The 23866-nt window shown below is 43.2% G+C and overlaps 3 protein-coding genes across 7 annotated transcripts in view; all 3 read left to right on the top strand.

The window, feature by feature from the left end:
* Positions 1-5704, top strand: part of znf652 (zinc finger protein 652) — a 20542-nt gene extending 14838 nt beyond the window's left edge. For all 4 annotated transcript variants that reach the window (XM_034540051.1, XM_034540048.1, XM_034540049.1 and 1 more), the window contains exons 5-6: positions 1-74; positions 2281-5704. The exon at positions 1-74 is cut by the window's left edge and continues 71 nt beyond it. In XM_034540051.1, the coding sequence (XP_034395942.1) occupies positions 1-74; positions 2281-2900 (694 nt within the window). In that variant the 3' untranslated portion in view covers positions 2901-5704. The remainder of the gene's footprint in view (positions 75-2280) is intronic.
* Positions 5705-7179: 1475 nt separating this feature from the next.
* On the top strand, positions 7180-10089 carry phospho1 (phosphoethanolamine/phosphocholine phosphatase 1). 2 transcript variants are annotated; one of them, XM_034539472.1, is made up of 3 exons: positions 7180-7319; positions 7627-7710; positions 8263-10089. In XM_034539472.1, exon 3 carries the CDS (start codon positions 8301-8303, stop codon positions 9066-9068), a length of 768 nt encoding a protein of 255 aa, XP_034395363.1. In that variant the 5' UTR covers positions 7180-7319; positions 7627-7710; positions 8263-8300; the 3' UTR covers positions 9069-10089. The 2 variants fall into 2 exon arrangements, with proteins under 2 accessions (XP_034395363.1, XP_034395362.1); XM_034539471.1 differs by having other exon boundaries at positions 7185-7319; positions 8098-10089.
* Positions 10090-11149: 1060 nt separating this feature from the next.
* On the top strand, positions 11150-23527 carry eftud2 (elongation factor Tu GTP binding domain containing 2). Its single transcript, XM_034539725.1, has 28 exons — positions 11150-11290; positions 11941-12056; positions 12149-12311; positions 12463-12541; positions 12729-12804; positions 13571-13636; positions 13730-13765; positions 14028-14118; positions 14216-14298; positions 14458-14624; positions 14758-14882; positions 14979-15042; positions 15148-15238; positions 15357-15492; positions 15757-15884; positions 16232-16425; positions 16784-16895; positions 16988-17128; positions 17392-17493; positions 17578-17660; positions 17904-17990; positions 18927-19053; positions 19485-19572; positions 19771-19889; positions 20195-20289; positions 20407-20560; positions 22854-22961; positions 23043-23527. The coding sequence occupies exons 2-28, from the start codon at positions 11952-11954 to the stop codon at positions 23136-23138; spliced, it is 2916 nt and encodes a 971-aa protein (XP_034395616.1). The 5' UTR covers positions 11150-11290; positions 11941-11951; the 3' UTR covers positions 23139-23527.
* The last annotated feature ends 339 nt before the right edge of the window (positions 23528-23866 follow it).

Raw genomic sequence — 23866 nt, forward strand, 5'->3', positions numbered from 1 at the left:
GTTCATGTGCCAATGGTGTGGCAAAGACTTCAACATGAAACAGTATTTTGATGAGCACATGAAAACACACACAGGTGAGAAATGTCATGAGCTCAGACCTAATGTGCCAGTGTTTTTAAAGCGTGTTGTTTTGACCCCAGGAACCTCTTGTAGGACGACCACGTAACAAGCTTTTTGACTGCAGGAACCTACTTTTTAAAGCAATATTTAGTTCCTCGGCTGTTGCACATGCCCATTCAGACGTTCCTGTTCTACAGATTTTAGTTTCCAATGGCCCAGCAGCCATCCGGGTGGAGTCTCCAGTACAAGCTCGCCTGGCCGTCACTTGCGCTGTTCAGATATACAGACTTGGAAATTGACTTTCTTGGAATGTTGTTCACGTTTAAAGTTATGCAGCCAACTTTTTTTAGTGAGTGACAACTGAAATGTGGGGTTTCAGAAAAAAGTTCCACAGAATGTTTGAATTGCTGGCAAAAACAGAAGAAAAACCAGAATGCACTCCGCAGAGCCGTAATACGTTGGAGACAGACGTCCCACCTTTCTCAGTCTTCCCCTCCCTCTCTGCACGCTCTCCTCTCCGGCATCTCACGTATTTGAATAGCACAGTTGTGCAGCAGTGCATGACATGGTCATAGATGCGTTTTATTTTTTTTACCAGGTGTTATGTTTATATCCTGTCTGTTGCTAATCTTAATGTAGACCATTTAAAATTCTGAATATTCTGAGCTGAAAACTTTGCCCAACAGCAGCAATATTGCTGGGCTCCGTACGTCTGCTAGCCAGTCACCGTACATGCTCTAAAAAAAAAAAAGAACCGCATGGGATGTTTCCAAGATGAACATTATAGTGGTGAGAGCAGGGAGACTTCGCCCAGTTCTTAATGAGAGGGATGTTCTACATCTAAGAAGAGCCTTGCATATATCGTGGCTTATAATGACTACCCAGACACATGCTGCATTACATCCCTCTGGGTTTCTTTCCCTGCTGTATTGCTGTTGGATATTTCCAAGACGAAAACTGAGCAGTGCACTCAGTGTTTTTATTTTTTTTTCAACCCGGACGTGGGTGGACACAAAGCTCTCCGTTGGCACTCACGGTTATATTTGTGATGTGTAATTACGCTACCCTCTCTTCTCCCTGCCGCTACCAACTAATTTAAGCTCCTGCAGGAGGAGACACACCCAGGCATGCCCTGTAATAGGCGCCACACTTGCTAAACACGCAAACTCCCAAAGTTTTGTTCGCTGTGCAGAGATTTTCAAGATATCTTGTGAGTGTAATGTAACAGTTACAGAAGGCTCGCACATTAGCTGTCACCCTTTTGATATTCAGTGTGTTTGGAGGCGCTGCATGCATAACAAGCCAGTGTAAAGCATTTAGAGAGCCCTTCAGCAGCCACTTAATAGATTGCTGTGTGGGTGGTAGCAGGCACATTCAGTAGCTCCATGGAGGTTGATGAGAGCAGCATTTCAAAGAAGCTGCTGCTATTCATTTTTCACATCACCTCTCCTCAAAGTGTGAATTGTAATAGCTTCCTTCGGAGTGGGTGGGATGACAGCAAAGACCCTCATTTTGAGATGCCAATGTATTTGCATATTGCTTTCAACAACATGCATTTGCATCTGATGGTTATACCCTTCAATGCTGCTGTGAGTAGTATGTTCAGAAGGTAGTTTATTGGCCCCGCCCATCCAGGCCTTTAGGTATCACTCCCAATAGTGCTACTGTGGGGTCTTGTTGGATGTCCTGTTGGAATATCTCTTTGAGGGCATCAAAGACTTCTCTCCACTATGTATTTCACTTGGCATAGCCAGAATATATGCGTGTGATTGGCAGCGCTTCCGCCAACACAGGTTGTAATGTGTTGGTCCATCTTGGCTCCTCTTGCTCGTATAGGTGTGTCTCTGCACATTTCATCCCAGGTATTCTGTGGTATGATCTTGTTCATGTAGATCTTCGTTCCCCATCTCTATTTCTATTAAAAAAAAACCTTTCTATAGGTTGTTTCCCCACTCTTTGTGTGTTAGAAAAGTTCTCAATTGTAGGTATTTGAAGAAATCTGTTTTGAGGAGATTAAAATTTTTTTCCAGCTGCTCGAATGTCTTGGTGTTTGCATATATGCTGCTCTTTGTAGAGATAATCAATTGATAAGTAATCTCGTTTCACAACAAACGATTCGACGCATCATATTATTATATTTTCTCTTTTTAGCTTTTTGTCCACTAATACGCTCTCTGTCTTCCTCACACGTGAGTCTTTTTATTTTCTCAATCTGTGCAGGAGAGAAGCCTTTCATTTGCGAGATCTGTGGGAAGAGCTTCACCAGCCGGCCCAACATGAAGCGCCACCGCCGGACTCACACCGGGGAGAAGCCCTACCCCTGCGAGGTGTGCGGCCAGCGCTTCCGCTTCTCCAACATGCTCAAAGCACACAAAGAGAAGTGTTTCCGGGTCACCAGCCCTGTGGTCCTGCAGACCAGCGGCCCGCCTGTGCGCATCTTTGCCAACACCTTCTCATCCTCTTCCTCCATCTCTGGTCCCAGTCCCTCAGCTGCCACCACGGCCACCACCTCAGCACCCATGGGCCTCAACCCAACAGGAGGGCCCATGCCTCCACGAGGCCCTGTGGGACACGCGTTCTCCCACGTACAGCTTCATTCAAACCCCTCTCACCATCATCCCCACCCTCCGACAACCCAGCAACACCTCTCAAACAGCCCCCAACATGCCCCACCTCACCCCCACCACCACCACCTGGCAGTGCCCCCAGTCTCCCATCTACCCCCACCCCCGGCCCTGTTCAAGAGCGAGCCCTTAAACCACTGTGGGCATGAAGACAGCAGCTACCTGCACCACATGGCTCCCCCCGACAAGGGCCCCGGAGCCCCACAGCACCACTGAACTGGGCTCCAGCTCTGTGGGCCCACACCAAACCGCGCCTTGTTCCTCCTCGTCTCATAGTCCTGCCTCAGTCTCTCAGTGCCCCAAACAAAGGGTGCTCCTCTCAAAATGATTTCAATAAGTAAATCTACACATGCACACCAGTGTATGTAATTCAGACTTATACACCCTCACACATTATTTAAGTAAGACTTGAATAACCTGGTCAACTGACAAAGCTTTTTCAACCTCTAAGAAATATTTCTTTAACATTTTCTTAGGAAATCTACACAGAAGGATTTCCGTGCGAGTTCTCTATTTGTACATTGATGGGCGTCTCCTTTTCATCAAAAGGTCGACGTACGTATTACCTGAGCTCCATGGATCATCAAGGATCAGTGTCATTTAACGTTCCTCCTAATGTTGACTCATAATGGCTCATTGATCAGGAGCCTCCGGGCACTCCCTCCCCATGGCAATACTCAACCTGTCCTACTAGTTGAACTGTAGAGCAATATTTGATGAATGTTATCTTTCTGTCGGCGGGGAAACAGCAGTAGTGCAAGAAACAGTGCCATAGGCTAAAGTAAGAAGGGGGGAGGAATTTTTGTAGGGCATGTTGGAATACAGGTTTTGTATACGGTTAGTTGAATCTAGACAAATTCTGAGATTCACGTTATGGTTAAATGGTGCTTTCCATTCCAGTGCATACAGTGTTTCGCAATTTTGCTTTTCCATTTGATTTTCAGAAGTTCAATATTACAAAAATAACAATGTATTGTGTCGGCCTTGCATTTCTACAATGGTTGTGAGGTTTGACTGGAAATGTTGTGATCAAGAAACTCGAATTATGCAGGACACGCACCCTCACACTTACTGAAGCACACACTCGAAAGACAAAGACCGTATGGCCACTGATTTACTTGCTGTGTTCAGTGCAACCTCAGAACTGTTGGTCAACAGAAGCTTTTAGATAACAGATGACTGTCAAATACTGCCACTGTGAGGGGCCAGACACATGGCCCCATCAGGATTTACCCCACTTCCCTTCGCTGCTGTCGAAATGATACGGGTTATCATGTGAAAGGTCATTTGACACACACAGTATACACACACCTGGGATCCTTTTCCATCACCGTTCTTAACAGGCAATTATGCATATTCCTCTCGGCCTATATTCCACAGTGTGGGGAGTTGTTGTAATGTAAAGGTTTGCTTTCTGACTTCGTACTGATTAATCCTCACAGGCAAACGCGTGTGTCTAAACCTGTTGAATGTTGCCTTCGCAGAATGATGGTTGTTGACTCATCTATGTTGTTGTTTTTATATTCTCTGATAACTCGCTCAGTTTTAAGCTAATGTAGATATACTGTTGTTTTAGCACATGATAGGAAATGTCAGGATAAAAGGCAGTGGACATACAACTTCTAATATTTGGAATCCTTGTATAGATAAGCATACATGTTATCAATTCAGCGGCAGAAATTACATTTATTGATGTAATAGCCGACGGTGTGAATGTTATTTGTTTAAAATAAGCATAAAGGGTTGACCAGTTTGCCATGAATTTGAGTTGCATGGCCGGTGGCCCTTCACCCAGTCTGACGGCGATCAGATGCGTGTCTGTCGGAGCAACATGGAGCTTTGTGCGTGTGTGTTTGTGAGCGAGCGTGTGTGTGTGTGTGTGTGTGTGTGTGTGTGCATGCATTTTCTCTACCAGTCTGCCGGTCTGGTTGTCCCCAGTGCTCTTCTACCAAAAGCTGCTTTGACACAGTGTGCCCCAATATATATTTGTGTGTGTTTTGGGGATATCTGAGACGGATGATGGCAGTACTTTTAACATGAGCCTCTTTCTACCACTCTCACTGTATTCAGTCTGAAATGGTTACGCTCGGTAGTTTAGGAAGTCCCTTTTTGATTTGAGACCTGCAATTATCCTGCCATTTCTATGGGTCTTAATACGGCTGTATTATTTGCTTATCATCCTGTCCCCTCGGGTTCACTGTTGTGCTTCAGCATTTTTTGCAGTATGGATCTTTGTCTTGTTTTAGTTTTTTTTTTTTGCCTTTTCGTTTGTGTGTATTCTCTGCACTTTACTGCTGCGTGGGTGAGGCACAGGGAAGGGAGGGACTGACGATGCATTGTGGAACAGAGTGCAGTTGTGGCTGCATGAATAAGGGTGGAGGTGATTATTTTGAGTGGATGTTTTTAGGCAAGGAAAGGAGGAGAATCCCGGGTGGAGGTGGTTGGTGTGGAAGGGGCCATAGCGAACGAAGGACCTTTTAGTATGCGCACACATTTAAGTTCCCATTACTTTTTCTTCAAAGAAATACAGTTTTGCTCCAATATGGACCTCCCCTCAAAGTGAAAGCGACTTTCCTCCTGCTTTGGTGACTTTACACTAGCCCCTCCAAGCTATGGCTGATATTCATTCTTTTGTTATGTTTGTTTATGGAGTTTCTTTCCACCATGTTTTGTCTTTCAATTGGTCAATCGATTCTCCTCCTCCTTTCTTTGTTTTATAGAATGCACTTTCTACTAAAATTCCTGGCTAGTTAAGAAAAAATAACATTGTATATTCTTTAAAGATGTTTAAAAAAAAAAAATCAATATACCTTTTCCCCTTTGTATTTTTAACCACTTAATGTAGCATTGCGTATTTTATTATTGTATCTGGTACAAAATGTGCAGCTTTATAATGTCCTGGTTTGTCCTTTTTTGTATGTTATCTGGAGATTGAGGAGAAGTGAAAAAGTTGGGCCTTTTTTGATAATGTACATTTAACTGACTGCTAACTTTGAGAAGTAAAAACAAGTAGCCATGATTATCACACATCTCTGTGCTTCTTTTTTCTTATCTTCAATTGCTGGGAGTTTTTAATGTGACAGGTGTTTAAGAACGAAGGAAACCAGAAGGAAATGTAGAAAAATAAGGATTGTGCTCAACATTTTCCCGATGATAAGCTAAGTGCCGAGCTTTCCTGGAAAGCTTCAAATTCAGCTGACTGTTGCGATTGCACAAACTTAATTGGCTTGAGTGCTGTTATTTGACTATTTTATTTGCTTTTTTTATCTGTTTAAATTGTGTTTGTTTTTGAAGAAAATGTCCTGAGAGTCTTACAGGGAGGGGCTGGCGGTGACCTTGACCAACAGTGACCATCTAGGCAGCTATTCTCTGGTTAGGTAACATACAGCTGGAGGTTTTTTCATCTAAACCCATATCGTATATGTTTAGATGAGCAGTTGCATTTGGAGAAAGTGTCTCTAAGAGTTTATAACGATGGAATATTAGAGTGACAACAGGATTGTGCAAAGACATTTCCTCTCCTGGGTATCCGTTGCTCCAACTCGACCATCTTTATTCCTCCACTAACAGAGTGCGCTCCCTAAGGGCACGTTAATACTTTTACGGTTGCTGGTAAAACTCCTAAAATGCAGCGTGCCCTCTATCACCGTAGGTGGTTTTAAGTGGCGCACCAATGAGGCACATAATTCTAGAGGATGGCAGAGAGGGACGGATGGGTGGAGAAAAAGTACTCCCGGTGGGTGGGAGAGTAAGTGACTCACTGATGGTGAGTGGGTGGTCAGGTACCGAGGCTCACTTCGCGAGCAGAGGAGATAATAACACACCGGTTTGTACGTCTCCATTCCCATTTGGGTTTGAAAATAGTCTGCCCACCCCAGCTGTTAGTCATTATACCGTGTGGCGTAGAGGAGGCAGGAGGCTGCGTCTGTCGGCAGGCAGATTAGGGGGGGGGGGGGCTTCACGTCATGTTTTTTCAGATGTGTGGCCGCTGCTCTGAAGGTTGCTGTGTGGTTCATTAATCATTATTGGCAAGGAAGCGCTGCTCCTGTTTCTCCATGTTTAACAAATGGAGACACCATATTGCTCCGGTTTTTTTAAATGATGTATTACTTTAGGTATACTTACTCCGATCAGACTCTCGGATGCCGTACAGCTCTGTCCTCATTTCCTGCATCTCCCTCACAATGGAGGTCAGAGGTCAAGTAGCTTCACAGGAAAGGGTGCAGTTTACATTGGAGTGTGTGTGTGTGTGTGTGTGTGTGTGTGTGTGTACACAGTGAATTAACAACCAACTCATTCACTGGTCTAACACACAGCATTTCGTGGATATAGCTATTTGGAAAACCGAACATGTCGTTCTCTCCTCTTTTTTTTTCTTCTTTTTTTTCTCCCTTCCTTTCCTCCCACAGCTCTCTCGCTCTCTCCCTCTCTTGTACCGTGCGCGCGCTCAGCAGGCTGCTATTAAATGGGCGGACTTGGAGGCGCGGTCACGTCCACAGCGGCTTCGGTGGTTTTGACTGTCACATAAAAGCACGCGTCCCACCGACCGACCGGCGGAAAAATGTCTCTACTCTCTGCGAGACCGGCTCGGACGTGACCGACACCGGGGATCGGAACCAGCGCTCGTGACACACAGTAATGCTTTTTTTTTTTTTTAATTTATAACAATTTGATAGAAGAGTTCGAGTTAATTCCGGGCTCTCTGCTGCTGTTATTGTGTTGTGAAAGGTATGTTGGCAGCAGATGAGGTTGGCAGGCTCACGAGTACATTTCCAAACGGACTTAGCAGAGAGAGGCTGCCTGATGATGTTGAGCAACGTCGACGTGTTGTTCTTTGTGTCTCCTATTTGATCGCTTATCACAAGGGACCTTGCGATGGTTCTTTTCTTTTTTTTCTGAAGTGTATATCGACCGATTCATCATGTGTTCCTCTTCCTCGCAGGAGAACCAGACGCGAAGCTTGAAGGAGTTTGATAGGAAACACGCGAGATCAGCTGACTACTGCTGACATCGGCTCCAATCAAAGGTATGTTTTTATACACTGACCCGTGCTGCTGTCTGGCTTGTTCCTCTAGTTTATGTGCGTGCTTGCCGCATGAGTTGCATGGAGCCAGGTGTTTTCACAGATACGAGTATATTCTTACTTCCCTTCTATTTGTATAACTTCTGCTAAGCAGGATGACCACCCCTTCCTTACCTTTGTAGTCCCTCACATTGTTTCAGAATGCAGCTGTTTGATGCTGACTCTTCTGGTTAGAAAGCACTGCTTTGCTCTCTTTCAGCTAAACATTTTTTTCCATTTAGATGGTATTCAAATGATTGTTTATTTCATATATTAAATCTATATTTTACTCTGTTTTTACCTCCACCCCAAACCCCACTCTTCGTCTATTTATGCATTGCTGTTTCCCAGAAATCCTCCTCGGTATAGCCTCCACCTTCCGTCTTGCGTGGGATGCTGGAAAGTGGGAGGAGCGCAGGAGTGGATATTTGATGCCTGTAACAGTCAGAGGTGTGGCATAGTCAATCATGGGGGATTCAATATTCAACTGCTGTTATGTCCCACCCCATCCCCCAGGCAAGGGGGAGCCGGCCGACTCCACACGCGCAAAGAGCATGGCCTCCAATTCAGCCAGCATCTCCTCCGACAAGCGCTTCCTCATCTTCTTCGACTTTGATGAGACCATCGTGGATGAGACCAGCGACGACGTAGTGGTGCAGGCCGCCCCGGGTCAGCACCTCCCGGGCTGGCTGAAGGACACCTACCAACCTGGCCACTACAACGAGTACATGCAGCGCGTGCTGGCCTACCTGGCGGAGCAGGGCGTCACGGAGAGCGACATCCGTAGCTCCATGGAGAAGATACCGGCCACCCCCGGCATGATCACCCTCTTCCAGTTCCTCCGCACTCGGCCACCGCAAGACTTCGAGGTGGTGCTGTTGTCCGACGCCAACACCTTCTTCATCGAGGCCTGGCTCCGACGCGCCGGGGCCCGCCCACTCTTCCACCGGATCTTCAGCAACCCGGCCACCTTCAACCGGGACGGCCGGCTGGTGCTGCGGCCCTTCCACGCCCACGACTGCATGCGGTGCCCCAGCAACATGTGCAAGCAGGTGATCGTCAGGGAATATGTGGCCCGCAGGACGCAGGAGCGGGGCCGCCCGTACCAGCGGGTCTGCTACGTGGGGGACGGAGCCAACGACTTCTGCCCGGTGCTGTCCCTCGGGCCCCGGGACGTGGCTTTCCCGCGGCGGGACTTCCCCATGCACCGGCTGATCACGGAGACCCATGAAGCCATGCCCGGGGAGTTCAAGGCGGTCACGGTGCCGTGGAGCAGCGGGGAGGATGTGGTGCAGAGGCTGAGGAAGCTGGTGGCAGAGTAGCGGGTCACGCGGAGACTGAGAGGAGGGGGGAGGGGGAGGAGATCATTATAAGGGGCCAGTTGACGTATTGTCAAACTCTCAGGTTAAATATAGTCCCACAAACTAATGTTAAGGCAATAAAACTATTTGTATTGTATGTATAAATAAATGGTCCATCTGGAGTCCAGCTTACACGTGCCTTATAGAGTCTAAATAACACGTGCCTTATAGAGTCTAAATAACACGTGCCTTATAGAGTCTAAATAACACGTGCCTTTATATAGTCTAAATAACACGTGCCTTATAGAGTCTAAATTACACGTGCCTTATAGAGTCTAAATAACACGTGCCTTATAGAGTCTAAATTACACGTGCCTTATAGAGTCTAAATAACTCGTGCCTTTATAGTCTAAATTACACGTGTATAGAGTCTAACTTACACGTGTCTTTATAGTCCAGCCTCTCACGAGCGTTTATAGTCCAGCCTCTCACGTTTTGGTCCGGAGGTCACTCTCATGATTATGGAGACCTGCCACTATCACCGAAAGAAAGGAAATCAATGGTATATCAGCGCTTTGTTATAAAGATTTAGATATAAGGTTAAGCTATAACTTTAACGTTTGGGGGTACGGACATTTGCATCATAGTCTATAATAATAATACTAATCATTAATGGGAGTTGTTGCTTTTAAATGTTAAACTGGGTCAGTATGGAAATATGTGTGTATAGGCCTCTCGTAGCAATATTTAAAAATGTTAGATGTTTATGCCAACCAAGAAAGTGTTTTATTTATCTGCAGTTTTTTAAATATTAAATTATAACCTCAATAAATTAAATCTGAAGGGCATTTCAACAGATCTACAAGATGACGAAACACTATTGTTTATCAGTGTGCTTCTCACAAAATATATACGTCTAATTGAGAAATGTATGACATATGACGTATTTAACATGTGTATCAGTCTGTTGTATCTTTACTGTGTAGGACAGGTCTACTGAACAATATATAAACACCAGCAGGAATAAAGCCATCAACTGAAACCCTGCCTGTGTCTGCATGTGTTATCAAACCTCATCAACATTCAAGTGGAATAATTCACCCACCCCGCTGATCCCGTACATGTATCTTTACCATAGAAATGCCATATTTTATATTTGAACATCAGTAAGTACTTGTTTTATGCTTGACTTCTGACATTTTTGAAACGGTTGTTCATAGCACACCATTCATGTACACCACAACTATATAGAAACTCTGTCCAAGTTAACAGAGATCAAAGTCCCATGTAGGTACCAATAATAGAACAAAGTTTAGAAATAAAAACTATGGAAGTAATGCTCATAAAGTCAAAGCGTTGCCCAACATTGAATAGTAGTATAGTTTTCTGAGGGTTGAATTATTATTTGTGGTGGCTTTTTTTACCATTAATTCTAATGGGAACGTTTATTTTAAAGAAACTGCCATTGTTATCTAAAAAGTATAGTTTCTTTAGTATTCTAATATTTATTTATAATTTATTTTACCATTAATGAATGTCCACTGCCCTCCAGTGGCGACGATGCAAAACTACATGGCCATCTATTTCACCGGAAAATACAGTATGTCAGTCAGTCTTCCTTCATACCTGATCGAGACGATGACAATTATTGTATGTCTATTATAGCGCATTATAGCACAGCGGCTAGATTCATTGAGTTTAATTTGCTACACGGCTATGCTATATTTTCAATGAATTGCAGAGAGATATAGTCTTCATATTTCGGTAAACAAAATAAATCTTTCAAAATAGTCGATTGTAGTTGCGCACCATGGCCACTGGGTAGCACTAAATGCACTCGTGTCACCCAGGGGAACAATCCCCGACTACACAAACGCCAAGCTAGAGAAGGCATGCTAATATTTCCGGTAAAGGAATTCAAGATGGCACGTTTACATTGAAAGGTACTGAAGTGCGCTGCGATTATGCATATTGTAACATAATGTCGAGGTATTGAAGGAAATGTAGTTCAACAAGAATATCTGATGTGAAAGGTCGATGTAGTTTCTGAATTAACCTCTCTACTGTTGGGGGCGATAGTGAGCCCAAACTGCCCTAACCGCACTCTTCTCCATAGAGGAAGAAAGCCGGAAGTAGTATCTCGTGCGCATGGCGCCTTTTGGGAAATTATTTATCTAACTACGCACCGAACTTCTATCTCGTTTCGATAATAATCTTTTCTGAGGCACTATAACAGATTACAGGTGAGTTGATTTCGTAGCCGGTAAGTTATATGTTACTGAATTACGGACCAGAAACGTAACTGAAACGTCGCCTCCAAGTCATTCATTGCTGTACTTGTTAGCTGGCTAGCATGCTAGTTTTTGACTCGCTACTAACATTGCAAACATGAGGAAATGTTTATTTGTAATCATTGAAAAGCTATCGCTTCAGTCGGATCAGTCGGATTTTTTTACCGACGGAAATCACCTGATGAATATCTGTCGTGGTGCATGTTGTGCTACATGCAACGTTAGCATTGGCTTTAATGATAACTTACGGTAACGTTATTTGTAAGCAAAAGGGTGAAGTCATCACCGGCTTTTGAAAAAGACCGACACCTAATTCACAATGCAAGCTACATTTGTATTACTAATGCAACGTGAACATGATGCATGTTTCATATTGAATCACAGCATCAGAGACATGAAATGCCATTAATAATGCATATTTAGACTATTCTCGTTATATCGTCTTCCACCTCAGAGACAGGTGACATGGCTATTTCATCTCCTATTTTGTCTCAGCAAAACTGTTGTGTCATTGTCTTTTGGCATTGGATCTAATTCATATATTGTCTATAGGAAATGAGCGAAACTATATGTTATTATTTAACCCATGACTCTTTGTTCAGTTCTCTACAAGATGGAGGCTGATCTGTATGACGAGTTTGGAAACTACATCGGTCCAGAGCTGGACTCTGATGACGATGAAGATGATCTGGATGCAGGGGACAGAGATGTTGATGAGGTACTCTTAAATATGTCTAAACCGTTGACTTGGTGGTACTTTTAATCAGATATGTGCTCGCATGTCATGGTAATTACACTTTCCTTGTGCAGGGTGATGATGACGAAGATGATGAGCCTGCTGATGCTGATGAGGATGTCCCTGGTATGGAGGTGGTCCTGCATGAGGACAAGAAGTACTATCCTACAGCAGAGGAGGTTTATGGACCCGAAGTGGAAACTATAGTCCAAGAGGAAGACACACAACCTCTCACAGGTTAGATACAAAGAACAGTGTAGCCTGTATACGGCGATTTACAGTAAAGTGCACAGTATTTGGTTACTTAAGCCACATGCTCTCACATATTTATAATGTTATAAGTTATATTCCAATCTGCACAAATGCTCATGTTTTCTCATCACTCCAGAGCCCATCATCAAGCCTGTGAAGAACAAGCGGTTCACCCTGATGGAGCAGGAGTTACCTGCCACTGTTTATGATATGGAGTAAGTCATCTTCGTGAATATGCACATGATGTGTTTTTTTTTTCTGCCAATAAAGTCTGAAGATGAAAATGTACATCCAGAGAGTTACTGGTACAACAGCGCTCAACTCAATCTTTTCTATTTCCTAGTTATCCATGTGTTTGCTGTGTGTCTTTCAAGCTCTGATATCCCTCTTCTATCTTGGCAGATTCCTTGCCGATCTGATGGATGGTCCCGAGCTAATCCGTAACGTCACCCTGTGTGGTCATCTTCACCACGGCAAGGTTAGAGCCCGCCTTATGGCTGCGTCTCAGGCGGATGTGCTGGGCGGGGTGCCCTAACACAATTACACCACACCAAACTCTGTTCAGTCACTTTTCACATAGCATAAATAAGATCCACGGCACAACTGTTAATTTAAACGAAAAGTGGGTTCACATGTATCATGTTTTTCCTTCTTTCAAAACCGTGGCAAAGAATGCCAGGAGTTGAGTTTTAATTACGTTCACTGCTGAGCCTGTTTGTAAACAGAAGGATTTCTACATTATCTTCACTTCAGTTGTTCAGTTGACGTTAGCAGTTTAGATAACAGGCATGCAACTTTCCTGCTGTTATTACAGACGTGAACTAACCACAGATATTTGGCTTATTCACGGACTCATGGCATTGCGTTGCTGCAGAATATATATATATATATATATATATATATATATATATATATACATACATACATACATACATACATACATGCGCACACACACACACACATATACATACATACATACATACATACATACATACATACATACATACACACAAACTTATACTTACTTACTTTTTTGTTCTGGCCGGAGTTCCTGTTGGCCTGGCAGCCCGCCTGTAAAATAAGTGATGAATCACTGCAGTGCTTCTGTGGCATATTGCCAAAGAGGACATGTGTTCTTAAGATGAAAAATGTATGAGGATATGAAGCTTTTGGAGCATATGCTAATACTATGGCTCCTCTTTGGACTCATCTGTGAATCTAATTCATCAGTTTTTTCTGTCCAGACCTGTTTCGTGGACTGCCTGATTGAACAGACGCACCCAGAAATCAGGAAGAGAGACGATGTTGATGTGAGTGTCGACTGGAATGATAAATGCATCGTTTGAAATTATTACACTCATATTCTGTGTATTACAGCAGCTAATATGACTTTACTTTTTCAGCTCCGATACACAGACATCCTCTTTACAGAACAGGAGGTGAGTGTTGTTGTTTGGTTCCATAATAATAACAACTCACTATATCCTAACATATTGAGTTCCCCCATATTAGAATGTCACAGAATTGCAAACATGGAACTATGATCCACAAAAGAATACAGTTTTATTTGACATCTTGACTCAAGTGTGGAGGTTGCACGAACAAATTGCCAGAAATCCTTAAGAAATAAGCTTTGAGCTGATATAATGTTCCCCCACCGGCAAAGGTTATTTATTTATCTGGTGCTTTTTCCATCCATAGAGAGGCGTTGGTATCAAGAGCGCTCCTGTCACAATGGTCCTGCCAGACTCCAGAGGAAAATCCTACCTTTTCAACATCATGGATACACCAGGTATAATGCACGGCTGAATGTGGTGTTACTGAATGTATGTTTGGCGGTTTGTTCTGGTGTATCTCAGCAGAAAGTGAACCTTGTGTCTCCCTCTAAGGCCACGTGAACTTCTCTGATGAGGTCACTTCTAGCATCCGGCTTTCAGACGGTGTAGTCCTCTTCATAGATGCAGCAGAAGGAGTGAGTCGATCCCTTCTTTCTTTCATGTCCTCCCAATCCTGCACTCTTTGCACATTTGTCAATGTTCTTCAACCTTTAAAGCAGCACTGCTCAACTCAACTCCCTTTATTTTCCAATGCAGATAGTAACTTTTAACTCTGCCTTTGTATCTCTGCTCAGGTGATGCTGAACACAGAGCGCCTGATCAAACATGCAGTTCAGGAGCGTATGGCCATCACCATCTGCATCAACAAGGTGGACCGGCTCATTGGGGAGCTCAAATTGCCTCCCACAGATGCTTATTATAAACTTCGCCACATTGTGGATGAGGTCAATGGTTTGCTCAGGTAATACTTGAAACCCATCACAGGCACACTGTTTAGAGGGCTTGAATGGCTTCATGAGATGTAGTGCTACTTATTGGTGGGAAAAAGAAGTGACAACATCAGACACTTTATGGTCATTTCTCCTCCTTCTCAGCACTTACTCCACAGATGAGAACTTGGTGGTGTCGCCCCTCCTTGGAAACGTGTGCTTTGCCAGCTCTCAGTACAGTGTCTGCTTCACTCTGGGGTCCTTTGCAAAGATCTACTCGGACACCTATGGTAAGGCTCTTCAGCATAAACTGACACCGGCACATCCTGCTTCTCATCTCATGCAATTAGTCAAGTATTAACTTTCTCCTCTCTTTGTGTCTGCAGGTGACATCAACTATAATGAGTTTGCCAAGAGGCTTTGGGGAGACATTTATTTCAACCCCAAAACGTGAGTATCAAATTTGGACTTTAAGAGTATGCTTATATTTATTGCTAAGCGATCCTCTCTTAACACATTTGTATGACATCTGCCATCTTCTGTTTTTTTTTTCAGTCGCAAGTTCACAAAGAAAGCTCCCAGCAGCAACTCTCAGCGCAGCTTTGTGGAATTTGTTCTGGAGCCTCTCTACAAAATCCTCTCACAGGTTGGACATGGCTAACACATTTTTGTGTAACAAAGCAACACAACAGGCCTAACACTTTCAGGCTCTGGCAGAGTCGCACGCAGTGTGTCATCCTCGCCCAAATCCTCTTTGTGTCTAGGTGGTTGGGGACGTGGACACGTCTCTGCCCAGAGTTCTGGATGAACTGGGGATCCACCTTACTAAAGAGGAGCTGAAGCTGAACATCAGACCTTTGCTGAGGCTGGTCTGTAACCGCTTCTTTGGAGAGTTCACTGGTAAGGCTTAATTTGTTCATCTATCTTTCTCATTTTGTTTGTCAGTCTTTTTATTATTTCTTTTTTGTATATGTAGAACAATGTTATTTATTTTTCATAGAACTGTATGCATGAGTAAAGTAATATTAACAATACTGCAGAAACTCTGAGGGACTTTACTCAATATATCTGCTCCTGATTGTAAATTTAATCTAAGAGAAATGATCATGATTTGGTAAACATGTTATATCAATGTTAAGTCGTTCACACATTTCTTCTCTACAGGCTTTGTGGACATGTGTGTACATCACATCCCCTCACCACAGGAGGGTGCTAGGAACAAGATAGAGCACACATACGCTGGAGGTCTGGATACAGACCTTGGGGAGGCCATGGTCGAGTGCGACCCTGATGTGAGTATTAACGAAGCAGAGCAGGAATCTCCTGTTTATTGGCTGTTGAGAAGCAGATACGCCAATTAACTGCAGCAATCTGTTTCTAGTTATTCCAGCTGCTCTTACAGATTAAGCAAATAGGCTGTTTTTGTCTTGAAATGAGCCAGCTTTTAAATAAGCCAGTTTAAGAGGATACCAGACATTGATCACAGTTTTCCAAGTTCCATTAAAAGTCTTGCTGCTTTTTGCCAAAACCTTCTTATGGTTTTTTTGGGGGGAAGAAATGTCACATTCCAGTGCTAAGACTTTCCTGCCCTATTTTCTCTCTCTCTTATCCCTCTTTCCTGCTCGCCTCTCGCCCTCAGGGTCCTTTGATGTGCCACACCACCAAGATGTACAGCACAGAGGATGGGGTTCAGTTCCATGCGTTTGGCAGAGTGCTGAGCGGGACCATTCAGGCAGGTCAGCCTGTCAAGGTTTTAGGAGAGAACTACACCCTTGAAGATGAGGAGGACTCCCAGGTCTGCACTGTGGGCCGTCTCTGGATTTCAGTTGCCAGGTACGCCGCAAGGATTGTGTGTAATAAATGTAAATATCAAGTATAATATTAATATACTATATGGGGTCTCATTTAAGAAATACAGACTGGGGTCATTGTCTGGTGTATATGTGGCAGGTTATATCATCAGGAAAAATGTTTTGATTTGGTGGTCAACAGTCACAAAACACTTTTTTGCCGATAACTCAAGATTAGTTGGCTAATTTCACACATGTCTTAACAGGGTAAAATTATGAAGTGGTGACATACATGGCTGTGAGCTGTGACACTGCCACCGACTTGACTGGTTGGGGGCATACAACTGCGAGGCGGTAATTGTAGTTTGAATTAAATCTTACTGTACCGTCCACACTTTTAGATACCAAATTGAAGTGAACCGAGTGCCCGCTGGCAACTGGGTTCTAATCGAAGGTTGCGACCAGCCAATCGTCAAGACCGCAACAATCACGGAGCCCAGAGGGAACGAAGAGGTGAGATTAAAGCGAGTAATACCACGGAGACCTTTTTAAAATGTCCTTATGAAAAACGGTATTGTTTACATTCTTTTTACTTTCTCTGACAGGCTCAGATTTTCAGGCCACTGAAGTTCAACACAGCATCAGTTATAAAGATCGCAGTGGAGCCCGTCAACCCATCAGAGCTACCGAAAATGTTGGACGGACTAAGGAAGGTCAACAAGAGCTATCCGTCTCTCACCACAAAGGTATGTCACCACACAACTACAGTAATATGCTTTCAACACTTGTCAATGTAACACAAGCTGAATAAACTAAGTAATTACTGATGTTACATTTATTCTGTTGGACATTTAACCAGCTTGGTAGACTCTTGAAATGGTTCCCTGGGAAATAAAATACTGCTGGAAGGACACATCTGAAAAGTCAAAACTGATCTTAACAATAATTGTGTTGCTACTCAACTGCGTAAATTATAATTGGCTTTATGTGGATGTCTTTGTCTTTTCAGGTGGAGGAATCTGGAGAGCATGTGATCTTAGGGACAGGAGAGCTCTACCTGGACTGCGTCATGCACGACTTGCGCAAGATGTACTCTGAGATCGACATTAAAGTAATTATTCTCACTATTTACACAAATCAACACGAGTGGAGCCTTTTTGTTTCTTTGTGTAATTGTGCTCATCTTTGTCCACAGGTTGCTGACCCCGTCGTGACTTTCTGTGAAACGGTTGTAGAGACCTCATCACTCAAGTGCTTCGCTGAAACGCCAAACAAAAAGTGCGTACCGGACATGATATTGTTTAGATCTTATCCAAACATACAATGACATGAGTGCAATTACACGCAAAACATACTTTAGGTAAATTATCACTCAACTCGCAGCTCTGATAATTTCCTCTTTTTAAAAAGTTTGTTATATTTCTTTGTTTGGAGTTCACTGTCAGAGTTAGTCCTTCCCTATGGCCGAGTCTCTCCCGGACCCAGAATGAGTGATTGACAGCTGTGTGATGTGATTGACAGGAATAAGATCACCATGATTGCGGAGCCCTTGGAGAAGGGGCTGGCTGAGGACATCGAGAACGAAGTGGTGCAGATCACATGGAACAGGTAAGATGGAGCCGATATCACCATCATGCATATTGAACTAGTGATCCCTTAATTAAATGAAATTACTTAATGTACCTTTCATCTTAGATGTGTAGATTACCCCCATTTCATTCTGATATGGCAGTAGTTACTAATTTCTCCATTTATCAGAGCCACTCTGGCCGATCATTAGTTTTAATAATTTCCTGGGTTAGCATGTATAACAGAGCCAGCTTGGTGATTGGTTCTTTAATTAAATGTGGTTATTGAAGAAGGTAAAAAGATAGAGAAACGCCCAGGACTAAAATAGTCCTTCTAAATCCATAGTGTGTTGCTATTTGATAACAATGCTTTTAATCAGTCTAGTGTGTCTTTTCAATTTTTTTTTTTAATTTCACTTCGGTCTCCTTTCAAAGTTATGAAAACTGCAGAACATCGTGTCAGTAAATATGTATTTCTGCTTCACCATGTCTGGTTGAAAGGGACCGTAAGAAATGCTAAATATGAGATCAATGTTCACTATAATATAAATCTTTATTTAAAAATTGAAATGGCTATACAGAAGAGCATTTCTGTAATTTAATATTTAAGTACAAAGTGTGTTCTCATTCAAACCCCTCAATGTATATCGATCAGATTTCTTTCAGTAATTGAATCGGTCACTAAAAGCATGCTTGAATTTTCCCGTCCCTGTGACGAGTACATGTGAGTGCGTGTATTGCTAGAGCGCGGCTTCCTGTCAGTCCTCGGCTCATCTGTCAGGCCATCTGGACCCAGCGGTGCCAGCGTAGCAATGCCAAAGAAGTGACATACTTCACACACCATTAAACTGAACCTCCACTCTACTCCTCCTCGGCCATTAACCCCTCTGACCCCCCGATCAACCAATCTCCTTAATGTTCCCGCTGACACACTGTGCAGACCTCCTTTCAACCAGTTCTTGTTTCCTCGTGGCAGGAAAAAGCTGGGAGAGTTCTTCCAGACCAAGTACGACTGGGATCTGCTGGCTGCCAGGTCCATCTGGGCCTTCGGGCCGGACACCACGGGACCAAACATCCTTGTAGATGACACCCTGCCCTCTGAGGTGAGTTTTGTACCAACCAAACACGGCTGAATAGATCTGTCTTTAAAGATAGGTTCCTTTGCTGTATTGTGTAACAACTATTTTCTTTTTGCATTACGTTTTTAATTACAACATCCCAGAGTCCAAAGAGTCCTAATAAAATAGTTTATCAGGTCAACAGTTCAAATCCCCAAATATACCATTTATAAACATGCAACAAATATTTGGCTGTTTTTGCTTCACAAAAACCTTGAAATTGTTGCTGATAGAAAAGTTGAAACTAGACAATTGTTGTAGAACAATGTGCAATCATAAAACTTTAGTTTGACAAAAATGTTTAAAAAAAATTCCAATGAGAAAGTGAGTCAGGAGAACAGAAAGCTCCATCAGTCTGAAATCATAGAATACCGCTTTTGTTCCCATCTCTTGATGTCATCCTCTTCCCCCTGTAGGTGGACAAGGCGCTGCTCGGCTCGGTCAAAGACAGCATCGTTCAGGGCTTCCAGTGGGGCACCAGAGAGGGGCCTCTGTGTGATGAGCGTGAGTTCTCTTCTTAGTCTTTATTTTTTTACCCCTGAAACATGTTGGTCTTTACAAACAAAAGTTTTTTTTTTTCCTTACACTGCAATTGGTGCTGGCATTTCCTATTCGCCTGAATGTCTACAACCGTGTGCTAATGGGATGATGTATTTTCCCTCATGAGTGTTGAGTCTCAATAACTCTTTCTGCTGCTCTCAGCCATCAGGAATGTCAAGTTTAAGATCCTCGACGCAGTCATTGCTCAGGAGCCTCTGCACAGAGGAGGCGGCCAGGTCATCCCGACAGCCAGGAGAGTGGTGTACTCTGCTTTCCTCATGGTGAGATCATCCTCCTGAAGTCTATTCTTCTCATCGGCCACTAGCTCCTCCTGTCTTCAGATTCATATTTACTTTCTTTAATGTTCCATTATCGTGATTACGGTTTGGATTTAGCCGACTGCGTTCCCTTTTAATTGTAGTGCAATACCTTTCCCAGTCTTGGCATCTCTCCTTATCTTTGGCTCTTTCACAGCTCTTATGATGCATTAATGGCCGTCGTAGCTGTACATGGCCTGGCCATACATTTTCATACATCGCCTCGCCTTTGTCCTCCTTTTTAATGTTTGGTCTCCCTTGTGTCACAGGCCACTCCAAGGTTGATGGAGCCCTATTACTTTGTAGAGGTTCAGGCTCCAGCTGATTGTGTATCCGCGGTCTACACAGTGCTGGCTCGAAGAAGGTTGGCATACTCATTCTCCTAATATCTAGTATCAACCACATTGACAATATTCCATAATATTGAAATACAAGGGTTTGAGCTTTTAAAAAATGTGGTCCTGTGTTTGTCATCTAACAGGGGTCATGTCACCCAGGATGCACCTATTCCAGGGTCTCCTCTCTACACCATAAAGGCTTTCATCCCGGCCATCGACTCCTTCGGCTTTGAGACAGACCTTCGCACACATACACAGGGACAGGCTTTCGCCCTGTCTGTGTTCCACCACTGGCAGGTAAGCCAACCAGCTTTCCTTCCAAATGAACAGAATACAGAGAAAAACCCACTCCCGTTACGCAAATAGTAGAATCACATCTCCAGTTGGATGCCATTAAACCAAGTGTACATTTCAAGAGTTATTCTCTTAATTTGTCATCTGGCTGTGAAGAGATCCCTCTAACGCCGTTTCAATGGAGGTGATGGGAGATCGTCTGTTCCTTTGCAGCAACTTTTTTTCAATTATAAATCTGCTGGTTCCGTGTTTTTGCGTATAGATTTGTTTTGTAGAAAATATAATTGACAGCAAGGATCCAGACTTCTTTTTGCCACCGTCATGGAATATAGACAAGATTGGAACACATGATTTAACTTAGCGCAATACTCATTTTCACTGAATAGAGCTTAAACGGATCATAAGTCAACGCAACCTCTGTTCCCATTTATCTGTTCAGCTCTGTGCTGTCGGCAGCAGAGTCGGTCATTGCCGTTAATCTGACCAGCAGACATGGGAATGAATTGCGATATAATACATGATCTGATTAAATTAGTTGTTACTTTGGCGCCACAGCTTATTTTGGACTTGCCGTTGTGATAATACCTAAACAAAAAAAAATCCCAATTTGTAATTTATGATAAGCACCGTGAACATTAAGAAGAAGAAAAATCTCCGTAGAGATGACGAACCTGATCTTTAAATTTGGTATCTTTCTCTCACGAGCACCAAATCTGGCGTACACATAACTGGCAGCTTGTGCAGCAGAGTGTCAAACCTCGTGCACATGTCTGCCACTCTTGCTAAAATGCTTCTGATGTGGATTGTCGAGTCATTAAGTTTTAAGTATAGTGTAACTGTCTCTGTCTGCTATGTCTGGTATGTGTTCGTGTCTGCACTCTGCAGAGCCGTGTCAGGGAAAATAAACTCCACTTATGGAAGATTAATACCTAACAGCAAAGTCATTCATCTGGAAGAGAAACATGTTTCCTCAGTGCAAATATTTAATGTCTTTTTTCCCCCTCAGGTGAAAAGTGTGAAACAAGAGACGTTAATTATGTATTTACATGATTGTAGAACCACTCTGCAGAACCAAAGATTGGTCAAGCTCGTATTACCACGTTTTTTATAGTACGGAGCAGTATATTTACCTTTTAGCTGTCGTGGTTGTCATGGGAATACATTTTAAGTACAAATCATGACGCCATTTTATAAATATACTTAATATAAAGCAAGGCACTAAATTGTGAGCAAAGCAGTTACTAAATTAGATTTCCCTCTTGGATTATTGAACTGAAATGTTTTGTTCGTCACCTAAAATATATATATATTTTTTAATATACTTCCTGTCGTCATGCGGCCAAGTGTGATGATTTATTTCCACATCACCTTGTCCGAGGTTGTTGGTGCTGAACAAAAAAAATACCCTTTTCCCGACAAGACTCTCCTTGGGTCCAAAACCAATCGCCGGATCAATTTACTTTCTAAAGGGCTGCTCCAGAGTTTGAACTGGACCCAGTCAACACCCTGAATCGTCTCCTCTGTTCTGGGTGTCAACGGACATTATTCCTGTAGACGCATATTGATTGAACTTCCCGAGAAAATAAGAATAACGCGTCCCTGAACTGTGTTTTTTGCCCCAATAAACTCAAGAGGCTATGTGTGCCTCCCTCATTAGTTTGATTATGTATTAGCATGCAAACGGCACAGTGTTGAGTTACTGTTGTTAGCAGCGCTCTCCCATCTGTTGATTGGGCTTCAGCCACTCCATTGATTGATTTTTTTCCCCTTTTCCTCCCGTTCAATCTTACCCCGAGGCTGGGAACGTCTTATTCATCCCACTCTCCCAAAACGTTCTGTTCCTTCACTCCGTAATGGATATTTGATACTTGCCCCCTTAATGCAATTAAACCATATTGTGTAGGTTATGCGGTGAGCTCCTTAAGAAAATGGATTGAGTGAATCACTTTAAAAGCTTGTGAACCCTTCGTCTAAGTCAACCTGCTAACATTGCATCAGTCACAAACTGAAGCAGTGGCACTTTTCACGTTGCTTTTCCATCATGTTGATGGACGCAATCCTGACTCGGTAACAATCGGACAGACTTGCAACTGAATCAGATATTTAGTGGAAGGTCGGAGCCACTATTAGAAGTGTCCACTCAGTTTGTTAAAGCTCAAAATGATATGTACGTTTCATGTCGTCGCGCTGTTTCTCAGATTGAGCTGCTGTTTCTCAGATTGAGCTGCTGTTTCTCAGATTGAGCTGCTGTTTGCTTCTCCTCTCTGGGTTAACTACATTTAATATTTCCTTACAGATTGTTCCCGGTGATCCGCTGGACAAGAGTATTGTGATCAGGCCTCTTGAGCCTCAACCTGCCCCCCACCTGGCCAGAGAGTTCATGATCAAGACCCGAAGGCGCAAGGTGAGCCTTTGGCCTTCCCGTTTATCACTTGAGTTGTTGGTGTATCTTCTTGCCTGATCTCACGTGTTTGTTGCTCCTTAGGGTCTGAGTGAGGATGTGAGCATCAGCAAGTTCTTCGACGATCCCATGTTGTTGGAGCTGGCCAAACAGGACGTGGTGCTCAACTACCCAATGTGAGACTGCAAACCGGAAATGCAACACCCAAACCTCCACTAGTCACCCAATCTAACTACAGCAACGCAAAATCCATAAAGGGATTTCATAGATTCCGGTTCCACAGCGGTTATTCTGGATCTCAAAAGACTCCATTGCTATGTTATTAGCGTATCTGTAACAAAGTGAGAACACCTGAATTGATTCAGGTGTTCTTTCCTTTTGGAAAATGGCTGTCAAAACATTGCAGAGGTTTGTTGTGTCATCTTTTTTCTTGTATTTTTATTTTTTATATGTACAAATTACCATTGTTTTTGTAGAATAAGATGACTTGGAAGTGGGTTTTTTAAAAAAGAAATTGGATGTCATTAGTCTAGCATATTTCTGAATAAAAGAAGTTTGTGTAATTCAAATACGTTTCATTTTTCTGCACTTTCTTAGTCAATGAAAGAACCCACATCCTCACAAAGATGCGACTTTGGAGGCCGTGTGTATTTGAGATGGAGGGAGTTTACAATGTCAGTTGGGAAGTTTGAGTGTCGTGGACTTGAGACCAGTACTAAGTGGGAGCTTTGCTGATGGTTTGACTGATTGTGTCTGGGAAGCTGTGGGCGGTGACTGATGGAGGCAAAGGTCCGGGTCACATGGCCAGATACAAGGAAGAGGGAGGTTTAGTCGGGAGTTAGCTGAAAATGTAAGTTCTCTCATTGAAAAAGTATTTCTGTCATTGATGTTTTGTTTTTTTTAACTCC

The sequence above is a fragment of the Cyclopterus lumpus genome, chromosome 8 (genome assembly GCF_009769545.1).
Source record: "Cyclopterus lumpus isolate fCycLum1 chromosome 8, fCycLum1.pri, whole genome shotgun sequence".
Lineage (NCBI taxonomy): Eukaryota > Metazoa > Chordata > Actinopteri > Perciformes > Cyclopteridae > Cyclopterus > Cyclopterus lumpus.

Excerpts from the sequence above, each read along its gene's own strand:
- phospho1 (XM_034539471.1), top strand. The coding sequence starts at position 8,214 with ATGGGGGATTCAATATTCAACTGCTGTTATGTCCCACCCCATCCCCCA.
- eftud2 (XM_034539725.1), top strand. The coding sequence starts at position 11,952 with ATGGAGGCTGATCTGTATGACGAGTTTGGAAACTACATCGGTCCAGAG. Across the intron at positions 12,542-12,728 it reads GCCACTGTTTATGATATGGA|ATTCCTTGCCGATCTGATGG; the intron begins GTAAGTCATCTT and ends CTATCTTGGCAG. Across the intron at positions 20,290-20,406 it reads ACAGTGCTGGCTCGAAGAAG|GGGTCATGTCACCCAGGATG; the intron begins GTTGGCATACTC and ends GTCATCTAACAG.